The sequence below is a fragment of the Notolepis coatsorum genome (genome assembly GCF_963971535.1).
Source record: "Notolepis coatsorum genome assembly, chromosome: 16".
In the NCBI taxonomy this organism is placed as follows: domain Eukaryota; kingdom Metazoa; phylum Chordata; class Actinopteri; order Aulopiformes; family Paralepididae; genus Notolepis; species Notolepis coatsorum.
The window spans coordinates 111,798,882-111,811,195 of record NC_140180.1 but is presented as its reverse complement, the minus strand read 5'-3'; the positions used below and the strand labels follow the sequence as shown (position 1 = coordinate 111,811,195).

The following is a 12,314-nucleotide window of genomic DNA, read 5'->3' as shown; positions in this document are numbered from 1 at the left end:
GAGTAATCTAGTCTTGATGATATGAATGCATGAACCAGTGTTTCAGCAGCGGAGAGTGATAGGGAGGGGCGAAGACGAGCAATGTTCCGGAGGTGATAGAAGGCCGATTTGGTTATGTGGTTCACATGGGGGAGGAAAGAAAGGGTGGAGTCCAGGATGATGCCAAGGTTACGGACGTGAGTGGAGGGGGTGACAATGGTACCATCAATATTTAGGGTGAAATCCTGGGTGTGGCTGGTGAGGGATTTTGGACCGATAATGATGATTTCTGATTTATTGCAGTTTAATTTGAGAAAGTTATTTTGCATCCATATTTTGATGTCTGTGAGGCAGGTGCTGAGGGTGGAGAGAGTGGCTGGAGTGATAGTCTTGGTGGAGAGGTAGAGCTGAGTGTCGTCTGCATAACAGTGAAAACGCAGGCCATGTTGGCGGAGAATCAGACCAAGTGGAAGGATGTAGAGGATGAAGAGCAGGGGACCAAGTACTGAGCCTTGGGGGACACCATGAGTGATGGGGGCAGTGGGGGATTTGCAGTTGTTGATAGAGATGAATTGGTGCCTGTGTGAGAGGTATGATTGGAGCAAGGTGAGGGGGATTCCGGAGATGCCAACAGAGGACTGGAGACGAGTGATGAGGATGGGGTGACTGATGGTGTCAAAAGCAGCGCTGAGGTCTAGGAGAATGAGGATGGAGAGGGAACCAGAGTCGGCAGAGAGGAGTATGTCGTTGGTGACCTTTAGAAGAGCAGTTTCGGTGCTGTGTTTGGTGCGGAATCCAGATTGAAATGTATCATAAAGGTTATTGTTGTCGAGGTAGGATTTTAATTGGGAGGCAATGGCTCGCTCAATTATTTTTGAGAGGAAGGGGAGGTTGGAAATGGGGCGGAAATTATCAAGGGTTTCAGGGTTGAGACCGGGTTTTTTTAGTAAGGGGGTGACAGAAGCAATTTTGAGGGCGGGGGGAAATAGGCCAGTGGTCAGAGAGGAGTTTACGATGAAGGTGATTAGGGGAGAAAGAGCAGGGAGACAAGCCTTGACTAGGATGGAGGGGATAGGGTCCAGGATGCAGGTTGAAGTTTTCATTGTAGAGAGAATGTAATTGATGGGTCATGAGTCATTGTAGAACAAAAGAAAAATCGCGCAAAGTATGTTGTTAGATGCCATTCGTCAAAAGGACACTAATTTCACTGTTAATAAAATGTCCAATCAATCAATCAATCAAACCAATAACATGCTTTGAAGCAACGTGGGAAGTGTGGTGTTAGATGGCATTCGTTGTAAAATCTCCCTCTCCTTAACACTTTGATCGCCATGGGTTAAATTCATAATTTACCATCCCTCGCCAGCTCTATTTGTCTATGGAGAAGTTCCCCTTCTTTGCAGGGCTATAACTTTTTAAATTCTATTGCTACATTGCCATTATTATGGTCCATTCAATGTCCTATATGTATTGTTCAGGGTGTAGCAACGTTAAACTTTTTCATTCACATATTCATACTAAAATATGGTCTAAAGTATAAGTATGTTTTTATCGTTTTCTGCAGCTTTCTTCAGAACGTGATTTATAGCCCTAAATGCATTATATTGATGATGAAATACAGTTTGGTAGCGATCGGCGCGAGATGAAAAATTTCAACTGGACGTACTTCTAGAATGATCTACGTATGATCTGATGATGACCGGATGGGCGGGGGATCGTTTATAATTCCGTGGGCAGCGTTAGATGATTCATCCAGAGTGGGTCATATGTTCATCATATCAGTTTATATGGAATAGGTTAGAAAATAACGCTGAATCTTACCGTATGTTCCTCGCGCCGTTGGACGATCAGCGTGGAGTAGACCGTTTTCGATTATGGGATGTTGATCCTGATGAACCATTTCCAGGTTGTATAATACTATATACGTCCAAATAACGTTGTTTATTGAGTTAGGGCGAGCGATTGATCATCCAGTGTGTTGAGATGGAGTCCGGCTACCGATCGCGAGTGCCCGGAGCACATATGGATGGGCACTTCCTGTTTGGCGCGCCCCTCCCTCTTGGCCGATCTGCCGATCGGCCACCAGATGGTGCTCTCGAACCGTTAGACAGTTGAGTGGAGCTCACCAGTACATCTCAGGGCTCCAGAAAGGAAATATGATTTCGATGACAGATTTTTGAAATATTGACATCAAAGACGAGTTACGGCGTCTTCGGCAGAATGAGCATGGCTCCGAATGACGTGTAAACTCGTCCGCGGCGGTTAAAGTGTTAAAAATGACAGTAATTTCACGAGATGTCCCGCTAGGTTTGTTTGTAAACACAAGTTGGTAAAAATTTCCGATTTCATTGCAAATTTTGATCTATTTGGTGGACTGACATATAATGAATGGGATGCACAGCAGGATAATAAGCCAGATAAGGAAGAAATGCATGGTGACATTGACGAAAACAAACTTGACATTGGACATTTTGATCTATTTGGTGGACTGACATATGATGAATGGGATGCACAGGAGAATGGTGACATTGACGAAAACAAACTTGACATTGCAAAATTTGATCTATTTGGTGGACTGACATATGATGAATGGGATGCACAGGAGGATAATGAGGCAGATAAAGAAAAAAGACATGGTGACATTGACGAAAACAAACTTGTGCACCTTGAAAAGAACAGAAATGAGAAGATGACAATCAGTCAAACTAATTGGACCGTCAATTGTTTTAATACGTGGTGCACGGAGCAGAACGTTCACATTGATTTAAAAACTGTTGACAAGAGCGAGTTCAACCAGGTACTAAGACAGTTTTATGGAACTGTGAAGAACGGCAAGGGAGAACCATATGGGTTGAGCAGTTTAAGTGCATTAAGAGCAGCGCTGAACACTGCGGTTCCTAGCACCTCAAAGGCGCTAAAAACAAAATTACAAACATCTCAAAACAAACTGGTCAGACTACTGCTTGACCTTACTCCTAGAACCCACCTCACCCCTGCCCACTTTGACAACCTAGGATGGCTTAGAGTAGACGACAGAGTACAGCAACTTGCAATGGGCCTGGTCTACAAGATACACTACACGACCAAGGTACCCATGTACATGTCAAAATACTTCCCAAAGGTCAGTGAATACCACGATCACAACACCAGAGGGAGCTCCACAAATCATGTTAAACCCAGATTCGGCTCAAATAAGGGACTAAACACGTTTCGCAATTATGCCACATCAATGTGGAACGCCCTACCCAAAGCTGTAAAGGAATGTGAATCCCTACCCACTTTCAAAACCTCTCTCAAGGGACACCTACGGGAGACTGCAATTCAACACTGGCCCCTGTAAATATCCTAACCCAACCCCCTCCAATGTACAGTCATTTACCTAGTATGGTTTTGTCAATAGTCCAATGTACAATTTTGTTTGTTTGTACAGTGTCTCCTCCCCCCCCCCCTCAATGTACAGTTTTGCTTGTTTATACAGTGTGCCCCCCCCCCCCAACCACCTCCAATGTAAATTACCCAGTATGGTTGTCAATATCCCAATGTACCCAACCCCCCCCCACCCAACCTCCTCCAATGTACAGTTTCTACGTCAAATGTATATACTCCCTTTTCTTGACTCCTTCTGTATCACAAACAGTACTGTATTTGCAAATCTGGTATGTCATAAATGTATAGATGTAGCAGTACTGTCTATCTGTATGTCATATATGTCCTGATGAATTGAAAATGGGGGACCCTGATGTAAACAAGACGAAAGTCTTTCTCTGGTCTGCATCCCCTTAACAATTGTGTGTATTGAGCCGTACTGTATTGTACCCATTCTGCAATCTGTTAATAAAGTTTTCAATCAATCAATCAATCCTACTCATGGTCGGTCGGGGCGCTTGTTCGGCAGGGAAGGGATCGGGGGGAAATAGCGTGTACCTCGGCACGCGTTACATTCCCCCAGTGAGAGTCCTCGCTGTCAGGTGAAAAGAAGCGGCTGGCTGACTCCACATGTATCGGAGGAGGCATGTGGTAGTTCTACACCCTCCCTAGGCCGACAGTGGGGCAATGCACGCAACGACCAGGAAGGCAATTGGCATAACGACTAAATTGGGATGGGAGCAAAAATAAAGAAAAAGTGAGAAAAAAATAATAATATTAAAATATTTTATCTGATTAATCGTATGATTGTCCATAGTTAACTCGCAATTAATCGCAAATTAATCGCATATTTTTTAATCTGTTAATACCACGTTAACTTTGACAGCCTTATGAAGGAGAATTCTTAAGGAAAATAGACAAGGCTGGACTTAATCAGATTATCTAGTACTTTATTCAATTATATGTACTGTAGTTTACAAAAGAATAGAAAGATAGAATAGGATCCCCGGCCGGTTCCCCAGAAGGAAGTAAGACATTTCACAATATCATTGGGTCTCATTCCCGAACGGATTTACCACAAGAAGTTTCCGCTCTATTTGCGACAGATTGGGGCTGAAAGAGAGATTCCCCAAACTTCCCTGAGATTGGATTCGGCCGTGGCTGAATTTTGATTGATTGAAAATTGTATTAACTTGACAGACTGTGTTCTCCATGTTCTTAATGGCTTTATTTGGGAGGGATTCCTTCATGTCAACCCTACAGGCCTCCTTGGAATGAATGACTTAATCATAATTAAAATAAATATGACAATTTGTACGATAAGAAATTACACATTTGATGTCGGAAAGATAAATAATATGGATTCATCTGATCACAGGGCAACTGGATTAACCATATCTGAACCAGCTATTCTGGACAAATGTATAATTACTTTAATTACTCAGATATTCAAACACAATTATGCAATTATTGTGAAATGATTTAAAATAATGATTATTTAATGCCTTCTGTGGAATTTGTATTTCTTATTTGTTATATATCTGTTTTATTGATTAATTATACATTTGAAAGAATGCAGGTTATAGCCAACATGCAATACAGTATATCCCATGATTGGTAATGGGACAGACATTTGTTTGCTATAGCTATAACTTGCATTCCTTCAAATATATCATTAATCAATAAAACAGATATTGAAATACACTATGTAGCCTACTACACCAACACTGTAAATGACAGTGGATAAATAAATAAGAACTAAAGCTAATTGCGTGGAAATAGTGTTAGAGCCAGTATTTAGATTTTTATAAGAAAAGCCACTTAATTTCTTCCCCTCGTCATCCGTGCAAATAAGGAACGAGTAGCGCTTGAGTAGCCTATAATAATAATAAAGCATTTTATTTATAAGGCGCCTTTCACGACACTCAAGGTCGCCGTACAACAATTTAAAAACAGTTCATTTTAATATACCTAGCAGTGAAACAGCACAGCAAACTACTGTAGCTGGTACTGTAGCTACTACTGTAGATGGTACAGTAGCTGGTACTGTAGAGGTACTGTAGCTACTACTTAAGTAAAAGTAGAGAACTATTTGATATTGAATGTACTGTAGTGCTGAGAGACGGGAGTCTGAGGCGATGTCCTGAAGTCGTTCAAGTCGAAGGTAACTCTTATAGCTCTTCGGAGTTGTGGGATATTTTCAATGTTTTAGCTAATTTTGATTTAAATGGTATAATTCCCATTTTAAAATGTTTTACCATGGTATGTTTGGTATCTTTTTTTTCAGCACAGCCTCACATATATGACCTGTTTTCATACTGCATAATACTGTATATACTGTATACTGTATACTGTACAACACAAAACACAAAATCGGATTAATAAAATGTGTTCTTTTTACTATGAACCAGAGATGGGACCAAGTCATTGTTTTGCAAGTCACAAGTCAGTCTCAAGTCTTGGTACTCAAGTCCCGAGTCAAGTCCCAAGTCAAGACTGACAAGTCCCAAGTCGAGTCCCAAGTCCTAACCTTTGAGTTTCGAGTCCTAAACAAGTCATAATACGCGCTTCACCAAAAATATTCATTATCAACTTGTTGGCAAAACATAATCTAATTACTATAAATGTAATAATATTCAGAATCAGGGTTAGTCTTACAACTAGATACATTTGGGCAATAGCTGCTTGAGAAAACCAGTTCAGGAGTATATTGAGGAAAAAAAAGAATAAGGATCACCATATCCATTAAGGTAGGATAACAATAACCAAGATATTGTCTTCCCACTTGGACCAATCATTTATTTAACGTCTGCGTGCCCTGTATATACAGTCTAATCAGTCTATGGCACATGATCCATAATAGCAGACCCCGGTCAACTAACTAGTCTACCTTAACCCTTTATCAATTTTGGGGTATAAAAAATCTGTACTGAAATGACATGGCATCTCTGCATTTCGTATATTAGGTAGTTTATTAGGTATTAGAATTAGGTAGGGCCTAATTCGTGTGAGTTCTCTCTTTCTCTCTCTCTCTCTCTCTCTCTCTCGGATCAAATAACAAACTCAGCAAGGCCAACAGCTTCTCAGTTACAGTGGGTGACAATATTGTCACAAGGAAAGATGAAATTACATACCTGGGTTCCATCCTAGAGGCAAATCTTTCCTGTGACAAAATGGCATCCAATGTAATAAAAAAAGTCAACCAACGAACCAGATTCTTGTACCGGATCTCCTCTCTGGTAAACAAGAATACCCTGAAGACTCTGGCAGGAGCACTCATTCAAGGGTACTATGACTATGCTTGCACCTCATGGTACCAAAGCACCTCAAAGGCACTAAAAACAAGATTACAAACATCACAAAACAAACTGGTCAGACTACTACTTGACCTTACTCCTAGAACCCACCCCACCCCCTCCTAATGTACAGTCCCCTCCCCATCATATGTATATACTCCGTCAGGATCTATGGGTAACAGTACTGTATATTTGAATACCGTATATGTCACAAATGTATCAGTACTAAATACCTGTATGTCCCTATGCCATAAATGTCATGTATGTTGTGTATGTCATAAATGTCAATATGAATTGAAAATGGGGGACCCTGATGTAAACAAGACAAACGTATTTCTCTGGTCTGCATCCCCTTAACAATTGTGTGTATTGAGCCGTACTGTATTGTACCCATTCTGCAATCTGTTAAATAAAGTTTTCATTCATTCACTCACCCCTGCCCACTTTGACAACCTAGGATGGCTTAGAGTAGACGGCAGAGTACAGGAGCTAAGTTAACAATATACGACCGTTATCACCATACATAAAAAGAATTCGGGAGTAAATACTTGATATCTTAGTCATAACAAGACGGTATAATGAAAGGTCTCATTATCTTGCATTGTTTCTATGTAAGCAAGTTAAATTCCTTAGCGACCCGTGTTCATTCATCGTTCATGTTGCCAACGTAAACAGACTGCACAGCGCGCACATTAGATATACACAGATATGAAACGAGTCATACGGAACGTATAACAGAGGCTTAAATTAGACCAATGTGACTCAAACTCACGACAGTAGTACACAACTACACATACAGACGCACAAAATTGAATCTGCATCGATTAAGTTATCATCAAAACCCAGTTTAAGCCTTAAACCCCTGTACCGAATCACCGAAGCCAATACGCACACACAGTTGAAATGGAAAGGTTTACCAAACATACACTCCCGGCATTCATAACTCGGACAATTATATTATTATTCGAAGAAAAGATATCCGGACCCTCATACGTTCATCTTCCATACCCTTAACCATAACATCATAAGTGACTTACCCAAACAACGTGTTCCCGGGTCCACATTCAGCAACAAATCCGTACTCTCAAAACTTTAGAAAAACGTTTCGATACCCGAATCCACAATCATCCGATGTCTGGAAGTTGACCCATGGTCCATTCGATCTTAATAAACAGACGACCACCGGTCCAAAAGACAAATAGTGAGGAATCTGAGGATATCCATGTGTAAAAACTTGATTACTGGGGGCCGCCATGACAGTGAGTCTAGACTGGTGTAAACAAAACACGCCCACTATCTCCGCAGGTTACACTGGAGCCGAGAAGCCGGCTGCGCGAATGAAGTGTATTCGCTGGAAATGTATTCGCTGGAAATGTATTAATTCACGGCACATTTAATAACATAATTTTTAATCGTTGGGCATGGGGGAATGTATCAAGTCTTCTCAAGTCAATAGGCTCAAGTCCAAGTGAAGTCATGAGTCATTGGGTCACAAGTCAAAGTCGAAGTCAGAGTCTTTTTTTATTTGGTCAAGTAAAGTCCAAAGTCATCAAATTCGTGACTCGAGTCCAAGTCATGTGACTCGAGTCCACACCTCTGCTATGAACCAATGCAAACATATTCAATCAAGCATATAAAACAGTGGAAATGCCCCCTCAGGTAGCATATTTACATAAACAAAAGAGAACAGGGCAGAATTCAATTAAAAAACAAGTATTTTCTTTATACACAGGTAATAAACCCAGACGAAATTTAGATTCTCAACTGGAAAATCTCACCATCATGCTTTTTTAGAAATAGTCAGTAAAAAAGTAAGTAAAAGTTAAAAAAATATATATAGCATCATTATGGAATGTAACTAAAGTAATGTGCAATAAAAATACTTGTAAAAAGTAAAAGTAAAGAGGAATATTCAATACATATATACACTATATAGACTACTGTAGACTACTGTAATATCATATACATCAGAGAGCTACTGTACATCAGAGAGCTACTGTACATCAGACAGAGAGAGACTACTGTACATCAGAGAGAGACTACTGTACATCAGAGAGACTACTGTACATCAGAGAGAGACTACTGTACATCAGACAGAGAGAGACTACTGTACATCAGAGAGAGACTAATGTACATCAGACAGAGAGAGACTACTGTACATCAGAGAGCTACTGTACATCAGAGAGAGATACTACTGTACATCAGAGAGCTACTGTACATCAGAGAGAGATACTACTGTACATCAGAGAGCTACTGTACATCAGACAGAGAGACTACTGTACATCAGAGAGAGACTACTGTACATCAGAGAGACTACTGTACATCAGACAGAGAGAGACTACTGTACATCAGAGAGAGACTACTGTACATCATATACATATGTGTGTGTGTGTGCGACATTGTACTGTGCTGTCCTGTATGTGCTCAACTGTGCCACAATTCGAAACAGTTTCTGCCAATGACGAGACAGAGGGCTACATCACAGCACTTGCATTTCCAGGGAGTCAGGCTCCTTTTCCCCTCTTTGTGACACTGCTGGCAGATCCTGCGGCCATGTGTGGCTTTCTGTCTGACGTCCTCTGTAGGTGCTGCGATGGCAACAGGGATATGGTCTACCTTCCTGTCAAGAGGAGCTAGTGTGATGTCCACGCCACACAACTCACGCGCTATCTCGTACATGAAGTCCTTGTGAGTCATGTGTGCCTCCTGTTTTGACTTACTGATTTCACAGTGGAGGATGTAGGCGTTGGTGCTTGCGATGTCCACAAAGTGGAAGAACATGGTCCGGTACCAGTGGGAAGTTCTGCGGTGTGTGGAGTAGTACTGGATCAGCTGGTCTGAAAGGTCAACTCTGCCCATGAATTTGTTGTAGTGAATCATGGTGTTGGGACAACGAAACATCTTGATCGTCCAGACCCCATGCACCTTCAAGATTCAAGAGATTCAAGAGTTTTATTCATCACATACATAACAGGCATACAGTGAAATGCGGGTGGCCATGCCCGCTTCGATTGTGCAATAATACAAAATAATAAAATAGACATAATAAACAGGTATAGAAATACATAAAGCATATACCTTTACTCTCCTCTGGACCATGTCTGTAGGTTGAAGGACCCCTGGGTGGACGGTGGAACACGCAGACACCTAGACAGAATAGAATAGAATAGAAATTAATCATCCACAGGGACATTTTACACTACAAATCGCTCACAGTAGAGGAGTACATACCTCCTTTGTGTCCATCCACTTGGTGAAGACCAGGGATCCCTCTCTGATCCATCTAATGGAGCCTCTCTCCGACTTCGTGGTGAGGGCATTTGGTCTGCCCTTGGGACACCCTTTCCGGTTGTCCCTGTACGTACCACAGGCTCCAAACTTCATGGCAAGCAAGGCCAAGAACAGCTTGGGACTGGTGTAGTAGTTGTCGATGTAGATGTGGTATCCAGTCCCAAGGTACGCTGGCTGAATAATAATAATAACAATAATCAATTAGGTATAGCACTTTTCCAAATGCTCAAAGACACTTTACAGAGCAAAATAAACAATACAGTTTTAGTAGAAAAAATATTATACCTGAATGAGATCGACAACGGCATCATAGGTCAGACCGTGTGCAGTTGTCGGCTGGTGTATTTTGCAGAGGTAGACGTTGAAGTTCAGCGTGTAGCCGTTATCGGAGTCGGCCAGCACAAACAGCTTGATCCCCCGTTTTATTGGCTTGTCCTTCATGTACTGGGTGGGTAGATAGATAGATAGATAGATAGATGGATAGATAGATAGAATAGTTTATTGATTTAGAATGGAATAACATATATACATTTGAACAGGTATACATGTGTGGACGTGGTGTTTGTAGTGTCAGGATGTGTGGTATAAAAAGAAAAAAATACCTGGGTCATGCCAGTATGCGCCTTTGTCGCCACCATCCGCTCATCCACTGCCAGGTTCTTCTTTGGGTGGTAATGGGCCTTGCAGGAATGAAGAATTTCATCCATCAGAGGCTTGATCCTGGACAGAACAAAGTCACGAATCAGAATAACCAAACAAATTGTCTAAGAATAAAATAGGCCTAAGAATAAGATAATAATAGAGTACGTACCGGCACAGCTTGTCATACTGCGATGTTCCCTTCTTGGCGTCATTGGTGTCATCATCCACTGGATCGCTCATGTGGAGGTTCCATCGGATCGACCTGAAGTCAAAGTCAGCTTTATTGTCGCTTCTCATAACATAGGACACTATAAACATAAGTAACATATGGGACACGAGGAGACTATATATTATACCTGAATCGGTCCCGGACCATGACCAGCCTTGGAAATGGCACAGATAGCATGTGCTGTACTTTCCAGTAGTCCGGGATGGCAGGCAGATGGAGGAGCGCCGTGAACAACTCCAGGCCAATGAATTTGGACATCTCCTCCGTGTCGACATCCACCCACTTGTGCTTCTGGCCCCGAGCTGTCTTTCTTGCAGCATACTTGTTCGTGTTGTCAGCCACGGTCTTCATTGAATCTAGGGAGAAAAACAACATAAACAAATCTTTAGGGGAGTATGCTGCGTGTGCATCAAGCTGGGGTCCTGGGGGCCTGCGAGGCATGAAACGGCTGACTGGCGGGGCTTGGTCAGGATCCTTTTCAGTCTTCCAGGGTGTCCGATCCGCCTGGGCTGCGGGTCTTTGCCTGGACCGGGACCTGGCAAGGGTGCTTCCGGTCGATGTTCCAGGTAAATCATCATCATCGCTGTGTAGACGATGACATGTAAATACTTTATTTTCAACTTTTATGAACAGTTTTATAAACAAAAGCACTAACTTCCATAATAAGTCTGTCTCACCTGTCTGGGTCATTTGACCTGGCCGGGCCCCTCCTAGCTGAGCCTTTTCCCCTTGTCCTTCCGGTCGTTGTTCCCCGCCTGGCTGGGCCACTTGTCCTTGGTCCAAGTTGTTCTGGTATCTCATCGCTGTAGACAATACTAAATACTTTATTTTCAACTTTTATGAACAGCAAGCAACCCTTTTATTTAGTTTCTTACCTGGTCCTGATCAACACAAAGACGTGACCCCCCCACCAACACAAAAGAAGTGACCACCCCACCCCCCATCAACACACAGACACACACACTGTCCCCCCATTGCTCACACACAACGCTCTCTCAACATTCCATTCTGTATATTGTGTAAGATGTGACCACCCCACCCCCCCAGTTGTAGCCATCCACACACACACACACACTCTGTATATTGCAAAGTCTGCAAGCAATAAAATAAAAAATAAAAAGCAATAACAGTGTCTCACCTGTCGGTCTCATGAATGGCTTCCCCAGTCTCCTCTCCTCTCATTCCTCTCCTAGTCCTGTGTACAATTCCATGTAGAAATACATTATTTTCAACTATACTAAGTGTTGTGAAGGGCCAGATTAAACCGAATATATATATTTATTTATATATATATATTTAATTGTATTTGTATATTCTCTAATATTCCCTGATATCCCTTGTATATTCCTTGTACAATATGCATTGAATATCCATTCTAGCCTACTGAACATCCCATAATAGTCTCCATTCTACTATTGGTCGAGACCTTGGTGCCAGGCTGCCATACCCCTCAGACCCAGTTCAAACGTACCGCTCCACATGTACGAACAAGTCCTAGTTCCGCGTAGGAA

The 12,314-nt window shown here is 41.9% G+C and overlaps 1 protein-coding gene across 1 annotated transcript; it reads right to left on the bottom strand.

Annotated features, from left to right (window-relative positions):
- Positions 1 to 9,065: 9,065 nt before the first annotated feature.
- On the bottom strand, positions 9,066 to 11,604 carry LOC311243086 (piggyBac transposable element-derived protein 4-like; the record flags this gene model as incomplete). Its single annotated transcript, XM_084332157.1, has 7 exons — positions 9,066 to 9,566; positions 9,873 to 10,106; positions 10,218 to 10,376; positions 10,535 to 10,652; positions 10,744 to 10,836; positions 10,931 to 11,159; positions 11,481 to 11,604. 7 exons carry the CDS (start codon positions 11,602 to 11,604, stop codon positions 9,066 to 9,068), a joined length of 1,458 nt encoding a protein of 485 aa, XP_084188283.1.
- Positions 11,605 to 12,314: the final 710 nt, after the last annotated feature.